General features: G+C 46.1%; 1 protein-coding gene across 1 annotated transcript; it reads right to left on the reverse strand.

Annotated features, from left to right (window-relative positions):
• Positions 1-362: 362 nt before the first annotated feature.
• LOC122432231 (polyamine-modulated factor 1) lies at positions 363-27207 on the reverse strand. Its single transcript, XM_043453994.1, has 5 exons — positions 27019-27207; positions 5474-5579; positions 4329-4429; positions 2565-2760; positions 363-859 (listed from the first exon to the last, which is right to left on the reverse strand). The coding sequence occupies exons 1-5, from the start codon at positions 27177-27179 to the stop codon at positions 806-808; spliced, it is 618 nt and encodes a 205-aa protein (XP_043309929.1). The 5' UTR covers positions 27180-27207; the 3' UTR covers positions 363-805.
• Positions 27208-27394: the final 187 nt, after the last annotated feature.

A 27394-nucleotide genomic window follows, 5' to 3' on the forward strand; every position in this document is an offset into this window, starting at 1 on the left:
AGGACAAAGTCCCAGCCTTCTGGAGGGCCCACCGATGCAACCACCGAGGCCCACCACAGAGCCTCTCTCAGAATCAACCCGAGGGGAAGACAATGGTGGGCTGGCTTGGACAGAGTGACACCCCGCAGAGGCTTGTCCTGGCCTCAGGGAACCCAAGGGTCCTGCTTTCTGTGACAAGGGGCTTCCCAGCCCTTCTGTACATGATGGTCAAATACGGCCTCCACCCACCCTCCCCAAGACCTCTTGCAGCCCTGCAACCAAGACCTCAGTTGGAGCCAGGACTCCAGTCCAGGGCGGAATCTTGGCCTTGGAGAGTCCTGGGACAGGCCCAGGCGGAAGAAGCACCCTCACAGATTACAGTGTAGTGGAGGAGGTTTATTTGCGGATGTGGGGAGAACATGGCAAGGGCCCCTGGGGCTGGCCAGCAAGGGGGCAATCAGTAGACTGGAAACAGATTCCCCGAGCCAGGTCCGAGGGCGGGCTCAGGAACTGGCGGTGTGTGTCATGGGGGCAGGGTGGCGGGTTGGCCCAAACCTATACGAGAGGAAGCACGGGGCCTGACTCCCACGGCGGGAGCTGGCCAAGAGCCCTCAAGTTAGGAGAAAACGGACGAATCTGAACGTCGTGTGTGTTTCTGACCCCAAGGAGCCCCAAAGTACAACAGCAATGGAGAGACCTCCTTCTCCAGCAAATTCCATCACTGCTGAGGGACTGTTCTCACACGCAGCTCACTCAGGTCCAGCATCCTGGACCACAGGCCCTTGACCTTGACTGCCCTCTGCTCCTGGGTCTGGCCCTCTCCTCCTCACTCAGGCTCCTTTAGCACGGCCAACAGCTCCTTCTGTTCTCTGTGTAGAGCCTGACATCAATGAGAGAGAAGAGACAGACTGGGAGATGAGAAAACCCAAACCCCTTTCCTTCACTGTCCTTGACTCCAGGCCTGAGTTTCCACCAGGGCGACATGGAAGGTGTCTGTAACTCCTGTCATGGGCCCAGCAGGGCCTATTAGGAAATCCACCCCACTCAGCAGGTGTTTATGGCAGGCTGGGTGGCAGGCTTGGGGCTCCACCTAGGCTGGACCTCCCCAGAGAAGAGCTGACCTTCAAAAAGGTCCCTAAAGTGTCCCCCTGATCGTCTGACCTCAGTGGAGATTGCTAGCAGAGAAGCTTTCTTAAATGGACTTTCAGCTGGGCTAATGGTTTAGTTGCTAAGCTGTATCCAACTCTTTTTGACCCCATGGACTGTAGCCTGCCAGGCTTTTCTGTCCATAGGGATCTCCAGGCAAGACTACAGAAGTGGGTTGCTATTTCCTTCTCCAGGGGATCTTCCCAACCCAGGGATCAAACCCACATCTCCTGCTCTGCAGGCAAAGTCTTGACCACTGAGCCACCGGGGAAGCCCTTCAGCTGGACTAGACACGGAAACTGTAAGAGGGGCTCTTTGGGCTCACCCAGGACTCGGCACTGGGCACGCCTGACCCACTTCAGACAGCGGTTAGGATCCGTAACTGTGACGGGAGAGGTGCGGCTCTAAGAGCAGGGCGTCCTTCTTCCTCTTGCAATAGAAGCACCAAATGTCACAGCTGGCAGGGCTCTGGGGATCACTGTTTGGCCAATTTGGAAGCCAGAGCCCAGTCAGAGAAGTGATCTTTGGCCTCATAGTGATGGGGTGGCAATGTCAGAGCAGCCTGAGGACCCAGGAAGGCAGAGACACAACTCTGAGCCATGGGACCCGCCCCAGGAGACAGGACCAGGCTGAGGGCCTCGGCTACCCGTCCTGGGCCCTGCCATGCAGACCTGGGCCACTAAACAACACGACACTGCACGACAGGACGCCCCCAGGGCCAGGGTGTTACAGCAGGAGGCTGAGCAGTGAAGACAAGAGGAGGCTGAACAGGACACAGCCTTTCTCCCGCCGCGCCTCTCTGAGGCTCAGTGCCTTTGGAGGCTGGGGCACCGCCTTCAGGTTACCCTGACTGGTCTTGGGAGGAGACGACCAGGGAACCCAAGAGCCACAGATCTGGGGACCTATCCCGCTCAGGATCAGAAGGGTTTGCCCCAGGAAGGGAGCTGTCAAGTGGCCACAACAGACATCAGCTGGACATCTGAATGGTGGGCAGAAGCAAACAGCGGGCCACGGTCCAAGCCCCACTAGAAACCCTCTTTGGGAACCATGTTTTGAGCCAGCAAGGAAACCCACCTCATCGCTCTGCAGCGACACTTGCTGTCTGTGTCAGCCATCCTGACCACCCCTCCCTTTGTTTACCAACCTGGCCCCAGGTGACTCTGGGCCACTTTCAGAAATAGAGTTCACCCTCAAGGACACACTTTAGTTACAGGGAGGCTATGTTGTAGGTATGCTGACACTCTAGAAGTCATTCTAAAGTACACATTTTAAAGGTACTGGGCAGTGGTCATGTGGAGTTGAACCACCATGGCTGTGGAGTGTTGACCCTGGCCGTGACGGGGAGAAGCCGTCCCTGGACAGCCACTTGCTCTCTCTGGGCCCGTTTTCTCAGCTGCCACAGGGGAAGGCGGGCCTGAGGGCCGGGCTGGGGCTCTCACCTGCCAGGCCTGCTGCCGGGCCTGGGCCTGCAGCTGCAGCTCCTCCAGCTGCCTGCGCCCAGCCAGGACGGCGTCCGCCAGCTGCCTGTTCTCGGCCTCCTGCTTCTGCACACGACGCTGCAGGGCATCCCGCTGCTGCAACAAGTAGGGCGCCATGGCGCTGCGCAGGTCCTTCTCCGGGATCCCACTGGGGCGCCTGCAGGGGGCGCAGGGGTGGGCACAGGGAGGAGGTGGTGGGGTGAGGCCTCGTCTCCAAGCCCAGGTGGCATGCCCACCTTCAGCCTCGAGCTGAGCTGGCTCTCGAGGCCTCTGCTCTGGTCCCTCTCACTCCCAAACCCAATCGCATGGCTCCTGCTCCTGAAGGGAACCCTGACCCCTGTCTCTCAGCTCCCGCTCCCAGGAAACCACCTCTCCCCTTTTCACTAGTCCGCACCCTAGCCTTCCTCCTTTCATTCACATACGCTCTCCCCAGCTCTACCCCTCCAGGGCTGGAGGCGACTTTTCTCTGTGCTTGTGACCATGTGCCTTGCTGGGGCATCCCCACTATCAGACTGTGAGCTGGAGAAATGGGGACAGGCGGGTGGCCCGAGAGCAGGCCCAGACCCTAAAAGGCCATGGCTGGCTAATGTGGGAAGATAAGGAAAGACAGATCTGAGAAGGCAAGGTTACAGGGGGTGCTGGGTACCCAGAGTGAGGAAATGGGTCAGTTCTGATGGGCAGGGGCATAGAAGCCACTGTAGGTTCTTTAAAAATCCTTTCTCAGTTATAAAAGGTAATTCTCAAAAAAAAAAAAAAAAGTAATTCTCTTCAGTTATAAAGATCATAAAGCATTAAATTGAAAAGCACAAAAAAAGGTTTTTACTCCTCCTGACCTAGGATTCTACTCAGGCAGGGAATGGAGGCAGGAGCTCAGGCCACTTGTGGTTTCGATGGCCTCAGTCCTGCACTCCCGTCCCCAGGGCCCCCTCCCTCCTGCCCAGGACAGCCAGGCAGCGGGTCTGCCCCTGGAATGACAGCTCCAGGACAGCAGGTCTTTCGTGTCTTAGTCATTGCCGAATCTCTGGCATGAAGAACAGTTCTGGGCGTATAGTAAGTGCTCCTAAAATATTTGTTGGATGAACAAATGAATAAAAACCAGATGCTTGGGCCAGACTAACCGACCTAAGAGTTCAAACGTCTCTATTCTGCCTCATCCCACTCCCTCTACCCTCTCTCCCCCAGGCCACTTGGTCCTAAAACGAGCTCCCTGGGAAGATTTCTCTCATCCCAGTCACCTCAACCCCCAGGATGGCACGCGTCTGCCCCAGCTCTCCTTCCCCGGAGGGGCTGTGCGTCTGTCTCTCTGTTCCGGGTCACTGTTTGCTGGTGGTCCTCTCCACCTGTGCCTGTCACAGGGTCCTCTCAAGGGCCGAGAGCCCACAGTCTCGTGCACGTGGTTCCACCAGAAAACCTCCTTCAAAATGCTGAAATGCTGGCACTTCCCGGGTGGGCCCGTGGAGGCCCAGGTTCCATCCCAGGTCGCAAAAGTAGATCCCACATGCCGTGCAATTAAGATCCAGCACAGCCAAATAAATTTTTTCTTTTTTAAAAAAAGATGCTGAAAAGACAGCCCTCAGATTGGGAGAAAATAATAGCAAACGAAGCAACAGACAAAGGATTAATACCCACCTCCCAGAATACTGGAAATAAAAAAAGATGCTGAAATGCTGCCTCTTTCCCTATGAGCCTGCCTGTGGCCAGGGGAGCAGGCAACGCCCTTCTCACCAGGCTGGCTCCTTGCGGTCTTTGCTTTCTTCCACAATCGCGTCCAATGCAATCAGGACAGCTTCCAGGTTTCCCTCAGCTTTGATTTCAGAGATTTCCTCCTGGAGGGAAAACAGGAACGAGCTATAATGATACTAGACAATTCCATATGCTGAACTACTAACGGCACTTGGTAAAATTCTGGCTGACTTAAATTCTGTCTTCATACAAACATTCCAACTTTCCTACATGTGACTTTTACAAGTAAGAAAGTACAACACAGAAAACATTTTAAAAGAGTCTGCCTGGGCTTCCCTGGTGGTCCAGTGGTTAAGAATCCGCCTGACAATGCAGGGGACACCAGGTCAATCCCTGGTCCAGGAAGACCCCACATGCCACAGGGTCACTAAGCCTGTGAGCTACAACTATCCAGCCATACTCTGGAGCCCATGAGCTGCAACTATGAAGCCTGTGTGCCACAAAGCCCGCTCTCTGCCACAAGGGAAGCCACTGCAGCGAGAAGCCGGAGCATCACAACTAGAGAGTAGCTCCCCCTCTCCACAACTAGAGAAAGCCCACACTCAGCAAAACAGACCCAGCACAGTTAAAAAACAATTTTTTTTAAAAGAGCCCACAGCAATACTCCCCTTCTGCCCGTCATCTCTGAAGGCTGCAGCCCCTGCAGTTATCCTCACGCCCCAGCGCCCCTGGCTGACAGCACACATACATTCTGACGCTTAACGAGGCCCATCCTGGACTGGGACAGCATGGAGCTGAGACTCCCCAGAGAGTTTAATGGGATCCTGTCCCTTCCTGTACCCTCTCCAGCATGCAGTTCCCGTGAATTCAACCATTTGCTAAATGCCTCCTCTGCCAGGCTTTGCAGCAGGTGCTGGAGAAACACAGAGAAGCAGAACTAGGCCTGAGCTCACTGAGCTCCCAAGGTCAGGCGGGACAGCAACTATAAACACCACTACATCACAGGACAAGGAGAGAAGGGGCATTCGAGACACCCAGGTCATGTGGAGGGAAGGGAAGGTGGCCACTGCAGCCAGCGGGGCAGAGGACAGTCCTGGGGGCTGAGGGCAGGGCCCCTGCTTTCAGAGGGCTGAAGACCTGAAGACAGGACCCGAACCAAGAGTGCTCCAGGGATTCCTGCCACTCACCTGGATAGAAGTCTGCAACTGAGTTACAAACTTGTCATAGATGCGCTGTGTCATCTCAGGCTGCAACTCGTAGAAGCGCTTGTAACAGTCAGTGAACCTCTGGAAGCTGGTGGGAGGAGAGAAGGCGCAGGCTGGGGATTCAGCGTCATCAGCCCTGCCCCTCATCACAGGGCTCGAGGCCCTGTCTCCATGACTGGCTGACGGCAGTGGGGGCAGAGTCTCATCTGCAGCTCCGGTCACTGAGGATGGCTCAGCCGCTCCAGTCTCCCCACTCCCTCTCAGCAGAGCCCCAGCTGAGTTCAGGTGTCTCCCTCTGAAGGGTGGGTCACACTCAGGCCAGCCACGGTACTTAAACTTGACCTTACCAAGCACCAAATCACCAGGAGGGCTGATGAAGACTCAGACCACTGCCCCCGCCCCCATTTGAACAAGCTCCCAGGTGACGCTGATGCTGCTGGTCTGCGCCCCTCACTTTGAGAACCTCTGGTCCTTCCAGTGCCCTTGCAGGGCTGCATTAGGACAGGGTATGTGGCCTCTGGGAGAGGTCTCCTTACTCCTAAGAAGAGCCACACAGGAAGAACTGATGCCCGTCCCGTGGGACTCAACTATACCCAGGTGATGCTCCAGCCCCGACAACCATGGGGGCCTGGCCTGGGAGCAGAGTTTCTGCCCTAAAGAGGCGGAGAAGGGAGACGGAAAGAACCGGGGCTCTGAGAACATCACCAGGCTGCTGGAAACATCACCCTGGAGCCATCCCACCTCGGGGCTTCTCATTAGTGAGGTAATGCATTTCTCTCAGTGTTTGTGCCATTTAAAGTCAGGGCTCTGTCACTGGCAGCTGACACACTCCTTGTAGCTGCAAAGGTCAAAGGGTACCCAGTATACTCCCGATGGCTGGCTCCTCTTGGACAAAGAAACTGAAATAACTTAATGAACTCTCATGGCTGCTTCCTCTCCCTCCTTCACCTGTCTCTCCACCTGCTTTCTCAGGCCCTTCCCCTCCACAAGTGTTCGCTGAGCCCTGCTATGTGCTGGGTGCTCCGGGTCAGTGAGGCTGGCATGGCCCTCCTGGTGCTTCCAGTGGAGGAAGAGATGGCAGAAAATACAGAAACTCACATGTGAACGTGGGGATGATTACTAGTGGAGAGTGCTTGGAGGGAAAAGGGCCGGGAGATACGGGGCTCAGAGAGTGCACCATGGGGATCACCTTTAAGTGTGGGGGTGGTCAGTGAAGGCCTCTCTGATGAAGGAATGCCAAGGGACCTGGCAAAGTGTCTGAGGAGGTGTCCCGAAACACACCCTGAGGCTTCACTATGGGCTCAGATATTCCTCAGCCATCTGGGCCAGCTAGGGGCTCCGGACAAACAGGTTAGGTACCTGGAACCCAATGCACAGGCCCCGCCGCAGCCAGGGAGTCACTGCTGGGTCCTCCCTTTCTCATGGCTCTCTGGCCTCCTGGCCCAATTCCTACCACCAAAACAATGTCCTCTGAAACAGACGCAGAGAGTGGCGCAGTGGTGTGCTGGAGCCAGCTCACAGTGGTTTGCAAGAGATAACTGTTAAATTTCTAGGATATCTGTGAGGCCGTTGTTAAACACAGTAATTATTGAAAATTAAATTACATGTGATTATAATGAATTATACTAAAAACAAAGGTACTGGTGGTCCAGTGGCTAAAACTCTGCGCTCCCAGTTCAGGGGGTCCGGGTTTGGTCCCTGGTGAGGGAACTAGACCCTGCATGCTGCAACTAAGATCCAGCACAGCCAAATACATAAATAAGTATTTTTTAAGAAAACCCACGAAGGTACTAACTGCTCAAAACACATGATGTAAAAAAAAAAAAAACGAAAAAAAAAACACATGATGTCCAAGTCACTCTACACGTTTTCCTCTGCTCCAGAGGCCAACTCCATCCACGGTCTCCATCTGTGGAAACACTGCTGCCCGTCTGTCCTCTGCTGTATGTAGGGATGCTACGCTGCTGGCTCATTTACACCTGGGAAGCTAGCAGACACCGCAAGCCAGGGCTTTATTTCTGGAGAGCTGGCTGTACACATCTACCAGCATACCTGTCTCCCATCCTCTTGAGGGTACATGTTTGGTATCAGTGCACCTTGGGGGCAAAACCAAGGTACCAGATACAAAGATGACAGACATCCTTTCACCCTCAGCAGAGCCCCAGACATCCTGTTGTTTTGCCGCTGGCCCCACGAGCCACGCAGTCTGCGGCTACACGGAGGAATGTGGAGGGACACATGACGCCTGACAAAGCGCGGCTGGAATTGAAACCGGGTAATTGTGGCTTGAAATGGGTCTGGCTCAGAAACGGGAGATCCTGCTCCTCCTCCCAGCCCACTCGCCAGGCGCATCTGAGCTGCGTGCATCTGCTCTCAGCCCAGGCTGGCAGCAGACAGGGCCCAGGGCGGGGGCAGGATAATTCTGCTCACCGGTGCTGCTCATCAACTCTTCTGGTGTCCCCTTCCAGGTCTGAGAGTTCAGGGAAAGCGACGGACCCAGAAACACACACACTGATACAAACACACAACATGGGAAACATGTGATCCAAGGACATGGAGGGAGAATAGTCAGGCTGGAAGCGGTGAGGAAAGTGGTTTCTTTTCTTTTAGTTTCACTGAGATATAATTGACATATAGCACCCTATAAGTTTAAAGTGTACAGCATAATGACTTAATATATACTGGTAAATGATTACCACGGTAAGTAAACATACACCATCTCAGAAACAAAAAGGACTTCCCTGGTGGATCAGATGATAAAGAACCCGCCTGCAATGCAGGAGACCTGGGTTCAATCCCTGGGTTGGGAAGATCCCATGAAGGACGGTATGGCAAGCCACTCCAGTATTCTCGTCTAGAGAATCCTCATGGACAGAGGAGCCTAGTGGGCTACACTCCAAGGGGTCATAAAGAGTCGGACATGACTGAGCGACTAAGCACACACACAGAGAGCAACAAAAAAGGACAAACAATTGGATTTTCCTTGTTATGAGGACTTGTAGAATCTACCTTTTTAACTGCTCTCACATACACCACACAGCAGTGACAACTGTAGTCATCAAGTTGTGTGGCGTCCCTAGTGCTGATTTATCTTATAATTGGAAGCTTGTATCTTCAGACCACCTTCATGCGATTCCTTCTCCCCTAAGCCCCCAGGGATTCCTTTCTTGAGAGCCCGTGCAGACTTGGGAATACTGTGAATGCTCTTGTAAATTTCCTAAAAAAACACACTCACAGAGAAATAGGAAAAATGATGCATTTTAGAAAACATTCACGGCCACTCCCACCAAGTGTCAACTTGTATCTTCTCACGTAAATTCTAGTATCTCTGTGGGTAGGGATGCCATCCACAATGGCGCTGGGATCTCCAGGGCACCCAGAACAGTGTCAGATACACAGCAGCAGTGTGTATCTTGTAGCTTCTACAAGACAAGCTGCAGACCAGGTGAGTGCGACTGAGGTGAGGCCCAGGCTGCCTGGCCTCAGGCGTGGTCCATTCCCAGCCACCTCCCCGACCCTGGACCCTAGGGTACCAAGGCTTGGGCTACTTGAACAGAGGCGCCCTCTCCACAGAGCATCTTCATCAGCCTCCGTTGCCCTGTGCTGGAATGGTCTTCTGGCCTTGGTCTTCCAAGGGTACGCAAGGGGCCCTCCAGCTGTCTAAGCCAGGTAGGTGTACCAGCTCCAAGGACCGCCTGTCCTTTTGCCTGGGTTCACATCCTACCTCTACCACTCATCAGCCGAGTGACCTTGGACAACTTCTTTACCTTTATAAGCATCAGTTTCTATCTCCATCAGAGATAATAACAATCCATAAGTCACAAAATTACTGTGAGGATTAAGTGAGGTTACATATGTAAACACTCAGTACAGTGTACAGGGAAACGCTCCATGTTAGCTACAGTTATTATTACTATTTTCAAAGCAACAGTCCTCACCACCCCCTGAAGAGTGCAGAACACAGCCAGTAGCTTGCTTTCCCAGGGCTGGGCAGTCTGAAGCAGGCAGGTGCTTGGTAAACCATCTTGGCTGCGGCTGCATGTGCAGGAAGAACCCCGACCCCGCTGCCAAGAAAAGGCTGCACTGTGGCCCCACAAAAAGGGCCACATTTGTCATCAGTGAAAGCATTTTTTATTGGGGTACAACTGCTTTGCAATGCTGTTACTTTCTGCTGTTTAAGTGAATCAGCTGTATGTATACGTATATCTGCTCCCTCTGAGACGTCCCTCCCACCCCTGCCCCACCCCAGGTCCTCACAGACCACCAAGCTGAGCTCCCTGTATTACACTGCAAGTTCCCACTAGCTGCCTATTTTATACATGGCAGTGTGTTTACATCACACCCCATCTCCCAGTTCATCCCGCCCTCTCCTTCCCCCCCTTCTGTGTCCACAAGTCCATTCTCTATGTCTGTGTCTCTACTCCTGCCTTGGAACTAGGTTTATCTGTACCATGTTTCTGGATTCTACATACACACTGGCTATATATATAAAACACATATATTGTTAATATACGATATTTGTTCTTCTCTTTCTGACTTACTACATTCTGTGTAACAGATTCTAGGTCCATCGATACCTCTCCAAATGACCCAACTTCATTTCCTTTTATGGCTGAGTATATTCCATTGTATACATGTACCATATCTTCTTTATTCATTTCTCTGTCAATAGACCTTTGGTTGCTTCCATGTCCTGGCTATTGTAAATAGTGCAGAAAGTAACCTTTAAAAACTGCATTTACTGAATTTCAAAACAGAGATGACTACACATTAACTGATTTTAACCTGTTTTTTTCTCTTATTATGCAATATCTGAGACACCATCACTGTTTTTGAACTCACCGAGAAAGCATGTCATTCACAGCACTAAAAATTCATTGCAGGGACTTCCCTGGTGGTCCAGTGGTTAAGACTCCACATCTCTCTGATAGGGGCCTGGGCTCGATCCCTGGTCAGGGAACTAGATCCTGCGTGCTGCAACTAAGACTCCGTGCTTCGAAACATAAAACCAAACAAAACCAAACAACCTCACTGTAAACTGAGTTTTCACGTATGTTTGACTTAAAATATTTAAGGCCAGAATCAAGCTCTGGTGGCTAGTCAATCTGTCAGTTTACATACGCAGATAGATCGTGCAGGAGTGGGAAGACAGAGGCCCAGACAAGTGAACACGTGTACTAGTGCTAAAGAGAAGGAACAGCAACCCGCTCCAGTGTTCTTGCCTGGAGAGTCCCAGGGACGGGGGAGCCTGGTGGGCTGCTGTCTACGGGGTCGCAGCGTCTGACACGACTGAAGCGACTTAGCAGCAGCAGCAGCAGTGCTAAAGAAACCTGGGGTGCCCTCCTCCATGGTAACCAGCTTGCTGCCTGCCTGCCTGTTCCACAGACTGTCCACCAGAGGGCAGCTGAGAACCGGCGTTTTCGCTCAATAAAGGCATGGGGGGTGAAGACAGACCAAGACAAATACACAGAAGCTGGGGAGCATTGTGACAGAAATCCACGCTCGCCACCCACCACCCGCCACCTGGACAGATGCCCTGTTTTATTAAGAAATGTTTCTCTAAAATTAAAAAAAAAAGAAAGAAAGAAAAGAGAAGAAAGAAATATTTCGCTGCTTGGTCTTTCCCCCTCCCCCTTTTCAGCCTCAGAACTGGGAAAGGAAGAGGGGGGAATAAAAACCAGAAGTGTGCCCTGATGAAAATAAGAGGTCAGTCAGCCGCACGTAAATCAAGCTAGAACATTTGCTCACACCATACAGAAAAATACACTCAAAATGGCTTAAAGACTTAGATATACGACCTAACACCAAAAAATTCCTAGGAAAGAACATAGGTGAAACATTCTCTGACACAAGTCATACCAATGTTTTCTCAGGTCAGTCTGCAAAGGCAACAGAAATAAAAGCAAAAATAAACAAATGGAACCTAATCCAACTTACAAGATTTCACACGGCAAAGGAAATCAGAAACGAAATGAAAAGACAACCTACGAAGTGGGAGAAAATATTTGCAAGTGATGTGACCAACCACAGCGCTCCCTAGAGGAAGGAACGTCTGAGAGAGACGGACAGAAGGCCCGGGCAGCAGTGTGGAGGTTAGCGTGCACGGGCACGTCTGGGTGTGAAGATGCAGTGACAAGAAAGATGCACGGAGCACCGACTAGAACCAGGCACCGTTCCAAGCCCTCTACGTGAGCCCACTCACTTAGTCCTCATGGTAACTCTGAGGAAGGGTCTACTCTCACCATGCCCATTTTTCAGATGCAGACGCTGAGGCAGAGAGAAGTCTGCTCAAGGTCACAGAGCCGGGACATGGTGGAGCCAGCAGCTCTGGGTCAGGTGTCCTTGGCCTCCAAGACACACAGTCTGCAGGCTGGTGGGTCAGACACACAAAGTCTCCACCATATCATGATAGGAAGAGCTGGAAGAGGGGGCTTTAGGCAGGGGTGGGACAAGATCAGATCTGTATGTTAGCAGCTCCCTCTGGCTGCTGGGAGCAGGGACTAAGGAGGCACAGCTGAGGTGACGGCTGACACAGTGGGGACAGGGTGAGATGGATGATCTGGAAACACACGAAGAACAGACAATCGGCATGATGGGCTGAAGCCGCACACCGCAGTCTGGTGAGTCATGCCCACACTTCAGAAGCAACCGCTGCCAGTAGCATGCATCATCTGCACATTCAAAGGGCGTGAGGTATTTCTGAAGCACTTACTTAATCAGAATATTTTAAATATCAAACCACTCTTTTTCCTGTGAAGAACTGTTTCCTATGAACACCAACAGTCTCTGCCATTTGTTTAAAACTTTACCAGTTCACGCACATATGCCATTAGCTCTCCTTCCTTGGTCACTGTCAGACATAGGCTTCAAGTCAGTTTCTACAAATCACCCTCTGTAGCACGTCTCGGGCTGGCAGACGGGACCCGGACAGGCACTGGGCGGAACTGTCGATCACCTCTCACTCCCTCCGTGCCCCGGGATGGACAGCACGTGTGGCCCAGCTGCTGGGGCCGTGGGTACCTGTGGCAGATGGAGCTTTCCCCCAAACGGTGCTAACTTCCACCGGGGCCCCACCAACACCAGCTCGAAGCAACTGCCTCTCTTGGCGGGAAAAGAACCCTTCGTTTTCAGAAGACAAGCGAGAGGTCGCATGTGGTAAGCTCCAATGGGGCCACATTTCCATGTCCTGAAGCCTAAGAAAGGACAGATTTGGACGTCTTTGCCTCAGCTGATCCGTGAAAGGAAGACACCCTAACTGAAGACAGGGTGTGGGTCAGTGAGATCTGATAGACCAGTGAGGCCAATAATCTTCCAGTCACTCTGGAGTGTATCATATAATTTGCCCCTCTGGTCAAGCTAACATGGATGGAAAAATATGAGTTGTAGGGGAAATCAATCTGCAGTTTAAAATATCCCTTTGGATAACTGACATGTGAATAGACCACCTTTTACTAGGTAGAGATTCCTGTCCTCTGTCTAAGTACTTGGTCTTTGGGATCGAGGACTTTTAATGACTTGGGAGAGGGTCGAGTATTTAGATATATCTTAAAAGGCTGTATTCATACATGACATTTGTTGAGCCCTTTCTATGTGGAAGCCAGCCATAAGTTCCTACTTAACTGAACGAGGGGAAGGATGTTCTAGCAATGAGAAAAAGTAAGTGGAAAGAGCAGGCGGCAAGGGTGGGGGACAGTAGCGGTTCCCAATGCCCAAGAATTTATGTGCGTGTGTGTTTGCACCTGCACCAAGCGTGCCTTGCTGCACACCCACGGCCCTGACCATGGCTGGAGAGATAGGAAGGGCCAAGGGGTGACTGGCCTTTACACTAAGCTAAGGAGCTGAGCAGTCCTGAGCCAATTAAACATTCTAAGCAGAAGGACATGCTCAAATCTGAGCCATAGACTGGAGGGAGGGAGCAAGATTGAGGATGAAGGGTCGTTTTGGAAGCTGGTGGAACAATTCTGTGATAGACAGTGAGGGCCTGGATTGAAGCATTTGCATGAGGATGGAGAGGAGATTGAGGAGAGAGGCTGAAACCAACAGGGCTTGGTGGCTGACTAGAAGTAAGGGGTCAATGAGGAATTCCAAATCTTTGGACTAGAGAATGAGTACATGGTGGTATTTTCAACCAATCTGGGGACCACAGAGGGAAGAGAAATCCTGTTTTGCTGAACGTGATGGTTCTGTGGGACACCAAGTGGAGATTTCTAGTAGTAGACTGTTAGAGATAGAGGCCTGAAGCGCGGGAGAAAGAGGTGGCTTGAGAATCCTCACTTATTCCAAAGCTGTTTACTGTATGTTTACTATGTGCCAGGCACAATAATAAGCAATGAGCAGAGTGATGAACAAGACAGATAAGATCCTGTCCTTAAGGATCTTACATTTCCTGTGGGGAAGACACCACAAACAGACAAGAGAACGACATACTGTGGGAAGTCTTTACAAAGGAATAAAATAAGGTGTCATGATAAAGAATAACTAGGGGAGAAAGGTGGCTTTAGAGAAGATCAAAGAGATGGAAGAAAACCATTTCTGGCAGAGCAAACATCAAGTGCTAACAGCCTGAGGCAGGAAAGCTCTTGACTTTCTAGGGAATGAGGAGGTTAGGATGACCAAGTATAGCTGCAGAGAGGAACAAGAGGTAGGCAGGGGCTAGAACACACGGGGCCTTGAAAGCCGTGGTAAGGAGCAAAGAACAGCCACTGAAGGGCTTTCAGCACAGCAAGATATCAAATGGGCTGTGATCAGGCAAGCGTGCAGGTGAAGCAAGAAAAGGGCAATGCTCACACATTGAAGGGACAAGTGGACGAAGAAAAGCCCAAGAAGGAGCAGCCAGTGAGGTAAGGGACAGAGAACGGTGTTGGAAGCCAAGGGAGAAATCTCAAGGACAGAGAAGTGGTTAATAGTGTCAAATGCTACAAGGAGAGCAAGTACATTAAAGATAAAAAAAAAAAAATCCAACGTATTTAACAACAAAGAGTTATTATTGACCTTGAAAGGAAGGTTTTATGGGAATGGTGTCAAACTCCCCTAAGCTGAGGAAAAAACTGGAGAGGGAGAACGAGAAGCTGGGAATGCAGAAACCCAAAGTCACAGCCTGGGACGTGAACGGAAGGACACTGACGGGAGGGAGCTAGGAGGATGCACGACGAGGCATCTCTCAGCCAGGCTTGCAGACGTGTGAACCCCTGCCTGGTGTCTCTGTCCTCTGTGAACCAGGTCTGAGGTCGTTTTCAGTGAGCGTGTACAGGCAGCAGGGGAGGGCCTGCGGGACCGGATAAAGATTTCAATATTAATACTTCTGTGGAGAAGGGGAAGAGAGCTGACTGGAGACAAGAGGATAATGAGCTCTCTGAGGGCCCAGATGAATTCCAACAACATGACTGTGTGGAAGCACCATTTTCCACCATGGGCGAGACTTTACAGCTACTCAGAGGTTGAGTGCAGGGGTGGAGGAGTGCAGACAGGATCCTGAGGGTGGGTTTCACAGCCGGTGGGTTGGAAGGATGAGGGGACAAAGGAGCTGAGAAACACAAGTGTGGCTGCCTTGTGTCTCCAACTGAACCTATCCAAACACGTCTTGATCTCCAACCCCAGACTCATTTCTCTCCCCCAGCTCACTGGGGAGTGTTTCTTCCTCATCTCAGTAGATGGTAAAACTGCACTCAATCACCATCACGAAGAGTCGGCATCCTCCTGGAGGTCCCCTGCCCCTCATCTTTCCTTCCAATCGCATACGATTCTATCTCTAATCAGCTCATATCCACCGAGCTCTCTCATCTACACAGTCTCTTATCTGGACCATTTCAGCCCCTACTATGCAGTTAGCATCCCAGGCACAGTACCGTGACCTGACAAGTCTTTTAAGGGCAGACAAGATGATTTAGACTTAAAAATAATGGGAACAGCTTCAAAAAAATTTTAAATGGAATGACTTCAAAAATAAAAGCTCAACACTAATAATTGTCATCTTAGAGTAATAAAAAATATATCAACTAGCCAACTACAATTTTAATATAACTAGATAAAAATTATATTTAATATGGGGATACAGATACTTTTCTCCCCATGACCATAACCTAATTTTTAAACTTACCATTATAACATGATCATTTTTTCCATGTCAGTATTATTCAAAATGGAATTTTAAATAACTCCATAGTCATGTGGCATAGGAAATCTTAGTTCCCCGACCAGGGATCAAACCTACACAACCCGGGCAGTGGAAGCATGAAGTCTTAACCACTGGACTGCCCTCAATAGGATTTTATTAGATAGTTATTATACTTATGTAACCACCATTCTTCAAATGTTGAACATTTTTGGTGGTTTTCAACTATTTTCTACTGAACATGCTGCACGGATGAATATTTTTTGTACTTTTTATTTTACGATGTAAATTTTTTGACAATTTTATTTTGAAATAGTAATAGATTAGAGGAACCTGCAAAGAAATGTACTCTCCCCAGTGTTAACATCTTACACAACCATAGTACAGTATCAAAACCAAGAAGCTGACACTGGTACAATCCACAGAACTCATTGAGATTTCAACAGTTATACACACATTTGTTTGTGTGTGTGTCTTTACCACATGTGTAACCCTGCATAACCACCACCTCAGTCAAGATACTAGATGCTTTTTAAATGTATTTGTCATGATATGGGTTGAGGTCGCAAAAAAAAATCAGAGTCTAGAAGCCTAGAAAGACCTTAAGGTAATCCTACCAACAATCTATTAATATCCTGCACAGCATTCAGAGTATCTTTAAAAAACCAATCACTGTATTCAGAGCATTACAAATAAATAGATTTTTAAGCCCGTGGAGAGCCATCTCCTAAACACACACACACACACACACACACACAAAAGGATTAGTCATGCCTTAAAAACATCAATGACTTTCCATTTCTCTTAGAATAAAATCTCTTGCATCTAACAAAAAATAATAACCCCTATATATAATGTAACAAAGACAGACAATGGGGAAAAATAGATATAAACAATTGTGATGAGAGATTTTTTCTTTTTTTAATTTTTTAATGTATTTTTTAAATATTTATTTTTTAATTGAAAGATAATTGCTTTACAGAATTTTGTTGTTTTGTGATGAGAGATTTTTAAAAAGAAATGAATGGCTCAGTCAAGACCATTTTTAAAATGAGCATATTCTCTCTCTATACACACACACACATATAGGCCATAGCTTGTGGCATGTGGGATCTTAGTTCCCAGATCAGGGATCAAGGAATCTATGCCTTGGGCAGTGGAAATGGAGTCCTAACCACTAGACCACCAAGGAATAACTAAAATATTTTAACAGCAAAATTTAGAAGCTCAAACTAATAAATACAATAGAATTCTATACCCAGGAAACAGAAAACTGTATACTCTTTTCAAGTATACATGGAACATTCACAAAAATTGCCCATAGACTTAGCCATAAAGAGTCAGAACGTCAAAAAAAAAAAAAAAGAGTCAGAACGTCAAAAATTCCCACAAAATCAGCATCACACAAACTGTTATTTCACCACAACCTGATAAAATTAGAAATTACAAGAAAAGGATAACTCTTTAAGAATTACATGTCTGGGAGCCAAATAACATACTACTAAATAATCACTGGGTTACAGAGGAAATGATAAGGAAAATTACAAACTACATAAAATTAAATGACAATGTCTATATGTAAAAAAATGAAATTGGATCTCTTTCTCATACCATATAAAAACGACCTCAAAATGGGTCAAAGACCAAAGATGAAAGAGCTAAAACTATAAAAGTCATAGAAGAAAATATATGTATAAATCTTTATGACCTTGAATTACACAATGGTTTCTTAGGTGACACTAAAAGCTCAAGCAACCAAGAAAAAGTTCTTTGCAATTTTAAACCTAAATAAACATTAATAAATAAGTTATCTAAATGCAATTGTGGATGTGACTGGTGATGGAAGTAAAGTCTGGTGCTGTAAAGAACAATATTGCTTTGGAACCTGGAATGTCAGGTCCATGAATCAAGGTAAATTGGAAGTGGTCAAACAGGAGATGGCAAGAGTGAACATGGACATTTTAGGAATCAGTGAACTAAAATGGACTGGAATGGGCGAATTTAATTCAGATGACCATTATATTTACTACTGTGGGCAAGAATCCCTTAGAAGAAATGGAGTAGCCATCATCATCAACAAGAGTCCAAAATGCAGTTCTTGGGTACAATCTCAAAAATGACAGAATGATCTCTGTTCATTTCCAAGGCAAACCATTCAGCATCACAGTTATCCAAGTCGATGCCCCAACCACTAATGCCAAAGAAGCTGAAGTTGAACAGTTCTATGAAGACCTATAAGACCTTTTAAAACTAACACCAAAAAAAGATGTCCTTTTCAGCATAAGAGACTGGAATGCAAAAGTAGGAAGTCAAGAGATACCTGGAGTAACAGGCAAGTTTGGCCTTGAAGTACAAAACGAAGCAGGGCAAAGGCTAACAGAGTTTTGCCAAGAGAACACACTGGTCATAGCAAACACCCTCTTCCAACAACACGAGATGACTTTACACATGGACATCACCAGATGGCCAACACTGAAATCAGACTGATTATATTCTTTGCAGCTGAAAATGGAGAAGCTCTATACAATCAGCAAAAACAAGACCAGGAGCTGACTGTGGCTCAGATCATGAACTCCTTATTGCCAAATTCAGACTTAAATTGAAGAAAGTAGGGAAAACTACTAGACTGTTCAGGTATGGCCTAGATCAAATCCCTTATGATTATACAGCAGAAGTGACAAATAGATTCAAGGGGCTAGATTTGATAGACAGAGTGCCTGAAGAACTACGGACGGAGATCCGTGACACTGCACAGGAGGCAGTGATCAAGACCATCCCCAAGAAAAAGAAATGCAAAAAGGCAAAATGGTTGTCTGAGGAGGCCTTACAAATAGCTGAGGCAAGAAGAGAAGTGAAAGACAAAGGATAAAAGGAAAGGTATACCCATCTGAATGCAGAGTTTCAAAGAATGGCAAGGAGAGAGAAGAAAGCCTTCCTCAGTGATCAATGCAAAGAAATAGAGGAAAATAATAGAATGGGAAAGACTAGAGATCTCTTCAAGAAAATTAGAGATACCAAGGGAACATTTCATGCAAAGATGGGTAAAATCAAGGACAGAAAGTTATGGATCTAACAGACGCAGAAGATATTAAGAAAAGGTGGCAAGAATACACAGAACTATACAAAAAATATCTCAATGACCCAGATAACCACGATGGTGTGATCACTCACCTACAGCCAGACATCCTGGAATGTGAAGTCAAGTTGGCCTTAGGAAGCATCACTACAAACAAAGCTAGTGGAGGTGATGGAATTTCGGTGGAGCTATTTCAAATCCTAAAAGATGATGCTGTGAAAGTGCTGCACTCAATATGCCAGCAAATTTGGAAAACTCAGCAGTGGCCACAGGACTTTCAATCCAATTTGGTATTTTCATTCCAATCCCAAAGAAAAGCAATGCCAAAGAATGTTCAAACTACCACACAACTGCACTCATTTCACACGCTAGCAAAGCGATGCTCAAAACTTTCCAAGCAAGGCTTCAACAGTACATGAACCAAGAACTTCCAGATGTTCAAGCTGGATTTAGAAAAGGCAGAGGAACCAGAGATCAAATTGCAAATATCCACTGGATCATAAAAAAAAGCAACAGAGTTCCAGAAAAGCATCTATTTCTGTTTTATTGACTGTGCCAAAGCCTTTGACTGTGTGGATCACAGCAAACTGTGGAAAATTCTTTAAGAGATGGGAATACCAGACCACCTGACCTGCCTCCTGAGCAGTCTGTATGCAGGTCAAGAAGCAACAGTTAGAACTGGACATGGAACAACAGACTGGTTCCAAATAGGAAAAGGAGTACCTCAAGGCTGTATAGTGCCACCCTGCTTATTTAACTTAAATGCAGAGTACATTATTTGAAATACCAGGCTGGATGAAGCACAAGCTGGAATCAAGATTGCCAGGAGAAATATCATTAACCTGAGATATACATATGACACCACCCTTATGGCAGAAAGCGAAGAGGAACTTAAAACTTCTTGATGAAAGTGAAAGAGGAGAGTGAAAAAGCTGGCTATGAAACTCAACATTCAAAAAGTTAAGATCACACCATCCGGTCCCATCACTTCATCATGGCAAACAGATGGGGAAACAATGGAAACAGTGACAGACTTTATTTTCTTGAGCTCCAAAATCAATGCAGATGGTGACCACAGCCATGAAATTAAAAGACACTTGCTCCTTGGAAGAAAAGCTATGACCAACCTAGATAGACAGCATATTAAAAAGCAGCTGCTGCTGCTGCTAAGTCACATCAGTCGTGTCCGACTCTGTGTGACCCCACAGACGGCAGCCCACCAGGCTCCTGTCCCTGGGATTCTCCAGGCAAGAACACTGGAATGGGTTGCCATTTCCTTCTCCAGTGCATGAAAGTGAAAAGTGGAAGTTAAGTCGCTCAGTCATGTCTGACTCTTCGCCACCCCATGGACTGTAGCCTACCAGGCTCCTCCGTCCATGGGATTTCCCAGGCAAGAGTACTGGAGTGGGTTGCCATTGCCTTCTCCAGTTAAAAAGCAGAGACATTACTTTATTGACAAAGGTCCATCTAGTCAAAGCTATGGTTTTTCCAGCAGTCATATATGGATGTGAGAGTTGGATCATAAAGAAAGCTGAGCGCCGAAGAATTGATATTTTTGAACTGTGGTGTTGAAGAAGACTCTTGAGAGTCCCTTGGACTGCAAGGAGATCAAATCAGTCAGTCCTACAGGAAATCAGTCCTGAATATTCATTCGAAGGACTGATGCTGAAGCTGAAGCTCCAATACTTTGGCCACCAGGTGCAAAGAACTGACTCACTGGAAAAGATCCTGATGCTGGGAAAGATTGAAGGCAGGAGGAGAAGAGGACGACAGAGGATGAGATGGTTGATGGTATCATAGACTCAACAGATATGAGTTTGAGCAAGCTCCGGCAGTTGACGATGGACAGGAAGCCTGGTGCGCTGTAGTGCATGGGGTTACAAAGTCAGACGTGACTGAGTGACTGAATTGACTGAATCTAAACTGGACTTCTCAAAATTAGAATTCTTACCAGCTAACAGTAAAAAAGACAAATAGCCCAATTAAAAAATGAGCAAGGAATCTGAACAGACATGTCTTCAAAGAAGATATCCAAAGGTCAATAAGCATATGAAATATGCTCAGCATAATTAATCATTAGGAAAAGGCAAACCCAAGCCACTATGAGATACCAATTTACACCCACAAGGATGACTATTGGCTATAATCAAAAAGACCTAACCAGTATTGGTAAGAATGTGGAGAAATCAGAACCCGCCATCAACTGCTACAGTAAATGTAAAATGGTACACTTGCTTTGGAAAATAGCTTGGCAATTGCTGAAAAAGTTAAAACATTGAGTTACTATACAATCCTCCATTTTCACTTCTAGGAATATCCCCAAGAGAACTGATAACATCTGTTCACAGATGTTGAAAACAGCATTAATCATAATAGACAAAAAAGTAAAAACAATCCCAAATGTCTATCAACTGATGAATGGGTAAACGAAATATGATATACCATACAATGGAATTATTATTCAGCCATAAAAAGGAATGAAGTACTGATACATGTCATAACACAGATGAACCCTGAAATCATCAAGCTATGTGTAAGAAGCCAGACACATAAGACCACATGTTGTATGGTTCCACTTACATGAAATGTCCAGAAAAGGAAAATCCATAGAAAGAGAAAGTAGATAATGGCTACCAGGAGCTAGAAGACTGGGGTGAGAAATGGGAAGTGACTGCTAATGAGTACAAAGCTTCGGGGGTGATGAGAATGTTCTAGAATTAGAGTGATGATGGTAGCACAACTTTGTGAATATACTAATTGCACACAGTAAAGGGTGAATTTTATGGTATATGAATTAAATTTCAACTTAAACATGTAAAAGACTTGAAAATATTAGATATAAGAATTTGTAGAAAAAAAAGAATTTGTAGAAAGCAGTAATTACATGAAAATTTATAGTTTTAAACACACTTTTCAGGAAACAAAAGACTGAAAAAGAAGAGTTAAATCGTCAACTCAAGAACTTCAGGGAATTCCGTGGTGGGTTATAAGTTAGGATTCTGGGCTTTCAACTGCCATGGCCTGGGTTTAATCCCTGGCCTGAGAACTGAGAACCTGCAAACTGCAACCAAAAAAAAAAAAAAAAAAATTGGGACGAGACTAATAAATAAATCTAATTTTAAAAATTAAGATAAGGATAGATTCCAAAGATAAAGACACAAGATATAACCTCAAAACACAGAAAAAAAATTTTTAAAGGCTGATTCTAAAAAAATAAAAAATAAAGGCTGACTCTTTAAAAAGATTAATAAGATAGAACTACAGCTACACAAAGTCAAAAACAAAGAAACAGCATGAAATGGAAAAAGAGGAAATAATGAAAATTAAATAATTTAAAATAGTTCAAGAGACAAATTTCAGGGGGAGGGGGAACCTGTAAAATGGTAAATCTGTCTTAAGAAGAAATAACATATAAACAGATTTGTAGCCATTAAAGAAACAGTAATACCAAAAATCTGCAACAAACACTGTCCAGACACTTTATGGACATGACAAAAGATGCCTACTGCATCACTGATGCTTAACATAATACTGGCAGGCCTCAACAACCCAGAAAGTTTCAGGCGTAAATGAGCTCTTTCAAACTCTTGAGGAATAGATAATCCCGATTTTATATAAACCATTCCAGGAGAGGAATATATGTGGCTAACATATCTTTGATTCTATAAGCTGATAAGGATAGTGTAAAAAAAAAAAAAAAAAGAAATTATAGTCTCATTTCACTTCAGTTCAGTTCAGTCGCCCAGTCATGTCCGACTCTTTGCAACCCCATGAACCACAGCACGCCAGGCCTCCCTGGCCATCACCAACTGCTGGAGTCCCCCCAAACCCATGTCCATTGAGTCGGCGATGCCACCCAACCATCTCATCCTCTGTCGTCCCCTTCTCCTCCTGCCCTCAATCTTTCCCAGCATCAAGGTCTCTTCCAATGAGTCAGATCTTTGCATCAGGTGGCCAAAGTATTGGAGTTCAGCTTCAACATCAGTCCTTCCAATGAACACCCAGGACTGATCTCCTTTAGGATGGACTGGTTTGATCTCCTTGCAGTCCAAGGGATTCTCAAGAGTCTTCTCCAACACAACAGTTCAAAAGCATCAAGTCTTCAGCGCTCAGCTTTCTTTATAGTCCAATTCTCACATTCATACATGACCACTGGAAACACCATAGCCTTGACTAGACGGACCTTTGTTAAAAAAGTAATGTCTCTGCTTTTTAATATGCTATCTAGGTTAATCATAACTTTCCTTCCAAGGAGTAAGCGTCTTTTAATTTCATGGCTGCAATCACCATCTGCAGTGATTTTGGACCGCCCAAAAATAAAGTCTGACACTGTTTCCACTGTTTCCCCATCTATTTCCCATGAAGTGATGGGACCAGATGCCATGATCTTACTTTTCTGAATGTTGAGCTTTAAGCCCAACTTTTTCACTCTCCTCTTTCACTTTCATCAAGAGGCTCTTTAGTTCTTCACTTTCTGCCATAAGGGTGGTGTCATCTGCATATCTGAGGTTATTGATATTTCTCCCGGCAATCTTGATTCCAGCTTGTGCTTCTTCCAGCCCAGCGTTTCTCCTGATGTACTCTGCATATAAGTTAAATAAGCAGGGTGACAATATACAGCCTTGACATACTCCTTTTCCTATTTGGAACCAGTCTGTTGTTCCATGTCCAGTTCTAATTGTTGCTTCCAAGAGCTTATAAACATTGATCTAACTAAATCCAACTATATATTTTAAGTACATCATATTCAAGATTTATTCCAAGAATGCGAAGACAGTTTAACTTCCTTAAAATCTACCAAGGTAGATCATAAACATTAACAAACTGAAGAAAAATGACAAGATCTTCCTAACTGAGGAAGAAAACATCTGATAAAGTTCAATACCTAATCATGATCTTCTTAATAATTCTCAGAAAACTAGAATGAGACAGGGACTTCCTTAATTTGCCAAAAATATGTACCAAAAATTGCAGAACCCATATGCACTGGCACAAAGACAGGCAAATAGATCAGTGAAACAGAAGAGAGACCCAGGGGCACAATATGCAGAGGGCCTTGCCGTGTGATAAAAGGGCTCCATAAAGCAATGGAGATGAACGAACTGTTTAGTTGGCAATGATTGGGAACACTAAAAAAACAGTAAGACTAACTGAAACTACCATTTTACACCTGTGATCAGAGAGATCACAGACTGAAAGAGTAAAACAATAGAACAGCCAATAGAAGAAAACACTGTATATCATCTTTGTGATCTGGGTGTGGGTATAGCCTCTATAAACAAGATATCATAAGCACAGGCCATAAGATTAAACATATGACTTACATGAAAATTGAGGGTTTTAAAATACAAATTGATTAGGTGATACCTAACATTTTATTGGGACTGTTTGAGGGATGTGGAGTTAGTGTAAAGGTTGAATAGAGTCATGAGTATCCACATAGCTTGAGAGAAGGCCCCCTGGGATGACTACATTTCTCTTTCTGCCTCATTTTCCTGGGGTAAAATGTAAACAATTAAAATCTGCAATTTTTAATTTAATTAAGGATTTCTGTTACTCAAAGGACATTATAGACAAAGCTAACACCTCATAGAGATAACTATTTTCTCTTCGGTCTAAAACTGACAAAAGGATTGATATCTAGACCATACTGGGAACTCCAGCAAATCAACAAGATAAAAAACCCAATTTTAAAAAAAGTAAAAAAAAAAAAAACCAGTACAGGAAATAAGTAGGCAGTTCACAGAAAAGGAAGTCAAATGACTAATGAGGTATACAGGGAATTGCCCATACCTTATGCGGAATTAGAAATGTGCAAATTAAAATAATAATGAAATACCCTGTTCACACCTTCAGAATGGCAAACATTAGAATGGTGGATATAGGAACAGCTTTTCTGGAAAGCAAGTTGACAAAACAGAGGTAGATGTAAATCCTTGGATCCAGTGATTTCACTCCACTGTACATACACCTCAAAGAAATTCTAGCACTAGTCTGTGAGGGGAGGTACCCTGGCATAATCTGTGGAGGAGGGAGTTGGAAGCAATCAAGAGTTCATAATTGGGAATAGGTAAGTGCTGGATGTGTATCATGAAATGATAAACAGCACTGAGAAGCTATGAACCACATGCATTTACAGTATATGGTTATATCTTAAAAACAAAAATCTGTTGATTGAAAAAGACATGCAGCACGATTATGATTCATATAAATTTAAAACCTATATAAATTTACAGACAAAACAACACACTTTACAAGGCTGCAAACTCATTCAAATGTCAGGTCCTTGCACTTACACTAACCCAGACCCATCCCTATTGCTCTCTATTCCTTTTCGCCAATTTATTTTTCTTTATGGCACAAGAAAGTCTATTCCATGAGAGCAGGGACCTTCCTATCTTCATCACTGCGGTATTTCCAGTTCCTAAAACAGAGACTGAGACACTAGAGATATCCAGTAAATATTTGCACATGAATACATGAATAAATGGAGGATATACAGCGAATGGAGAACAGGGCCAATGGGGAGGGGAGAGGAGGGCAAGAATGAGTAAGAGAAAGCCAATCAATCGATCAATAATAGAGCTTGCCTGGACATATAATGATGGCGTGTCATGAATGGTCCATAAAAATGATTATAAATTATTTATCAAATGTATTACTATGGAAACTGTGCCCTGCTTGATAAGCCTCTCACCTGCCTGTCCAGCCTCCTCTTATTTTACTCTCATTCTGCTACTTCCTAGAATGCCCGGACCATTTCAAGGCCTTTGCAAAAGGTATTCCTCCTTCCCATAAGCTTTTTCTCTAGTTCTTCAAAAGGCTGGTTCCCTCTCATTCTTCAAGTTTCAGATCAATGTCACTTTCTCAGAGTGGAATCCCTATCTTATCTAGTGTTTTCCTACCCCCCCCCCCCCACTTGCCTCTTCATTACCTTACCAAGCTCTGTGGTAATTTTGCTTACTTCATGTCTCTACATATTGCAAGTAAGCTCCAAGACAGGGGCCTGGTCTACTTTATTGTATCCCCAGCACCTGACACAGATCCTGGCACAGGCACTTAAATATTTGCTAAGTGAATCAATGAGTGAAGAGATGATCCCAAGGCCTTTGTAGGAAACAAAAGTCCTAAAACTAGGAAGGAAATCAGGAGATGAGAGTCTCCTGAGAGTCTTGATGAGGTCAAAGAACAGAGGTAATGGGGACATAGAGGGTGGATGGAGAATAGGTGTGGTCAAACCTCTGAAGGTTCTGATAACAGTGTTTCAGCACTAATGTTCTGGGTTATGGGACCATGGACAAAACTCGTCCTTCAAAGTGTGCAATACTGTTCTGAGGCTGAGACCTTGGTCCCTTTGCTGAACCACCTGCACCTGGGCAAAAGTCTCCTCAAACAGCAGAATACAAAGAAACTATAAGGGACTAAAACTAACCACATACATGCACAGTTAATGGCAAGTTATGATAAGATACAAAAAGACCAAAGAGCCAACAGTTACTTCTGGACTGTTGGAAGTAAAAGCTGGGTACTGCACATGATCCCGGCACACAGCACCACTGAAGGGGTAAGTAGAACACTTAAGCCTCCTCTCCAAGCTGGACCAATGGATCCACCCGTCCTTTTTAGGGACCAGCTGCCTCTCCCACAGGAAAACCAGCAAGGACTCCTACAACTTGTTTTCAAGCCCTCCAGCTGCACCACGAGTCTCAATAAAGGCTTGCCTGAATTTCTCCTCTTACCAATTTCTATTATTTGAAGTGTTCAATAACCCAGGTCAGTAACACTGTTAGAATACTGTTCATAGAAAGTAGACCAGAAGAGTTTCTTTCTATTGTAAGACATTCATTCCTCACACCCACCCCGTGAAGAACGTATTACTATTTTCATAATAAATTCTATAATTCTAATGCTTTCTACGTGGCCGGCACTGTTCTAAAACCCTTACAACTATTTACTCTTTTAAATCTCGGAAAGACCCTATGAGAAAGGTACTATTGTTGCTATTTTATTCACGCTGAACAGAAGCACGGAGCAGTTAAATCTTTTTCATTTTAAGTTGGGCCATGATTTGGCCCTAAATCTAATTCGAAAGCCTGTAACGTTCCTTCCAAGCACCTATAATCAACACCAGGTTTACTGGAGAAAGGAGTAGCTATAAGTCCTAGATCTGCTCCACAGTACCAGTGTTAGCAAAATAACCAGTAACCCCAACATCCACGTGACTCAGCTCTTTGCCCCCACCCACCCATCACGGGCCATCCTGATCTCGCGAGGTTTAGACTCCAGTGGGCCAACAATCTACAACGAGATATACACTCAGCCTCACTTCCTCTACCTTACCTCCCGGCAGCGACCAACTTCTGGAGGAAAGTGTCCACCATGGTGTCAAAAAGCTTCACCCTCGAAATGATGGTGCCGGGGCGCGCAGATTCCTGAGACAATTCCTCGGGCCCTTTTTCTTCACAGCCGCTGCCAGCGTTGACGCTGCTCGCTTCGGCCATGTTGAAATAGAACCGCCAAAACCGACTGACCCGGCCGCCCCGCCCACCGAAGCCCCCGATTGGCCGCTCCCGGCCGTGGGCGCCTCCGATTGGAAGCAGCAAATGTCTATCACCATGCCGCGGACAGGGGCGGGGACACTGCCGGAGGCGGAGGATATACAAACACAACAACCGTATTCCTTTTTTGGCGAGAAGGCAAAGTAAGCTCGAAACTC

The sequence above is a fragment of the Cervus canadensis genome, chromosome 2 (assembly GCF_019320065.1).
Source record: "Cervus canadensis isolate Bull #8, Minnesota chromosome 2, ASM1932006v1, whole genome shotgun sequence".
Lineage (NCBI taxonomy): Eukaryota > Metazoa > Chordata > Mammalia > Artiodactyla > Cervidae > Cervus > Cervus canadensis.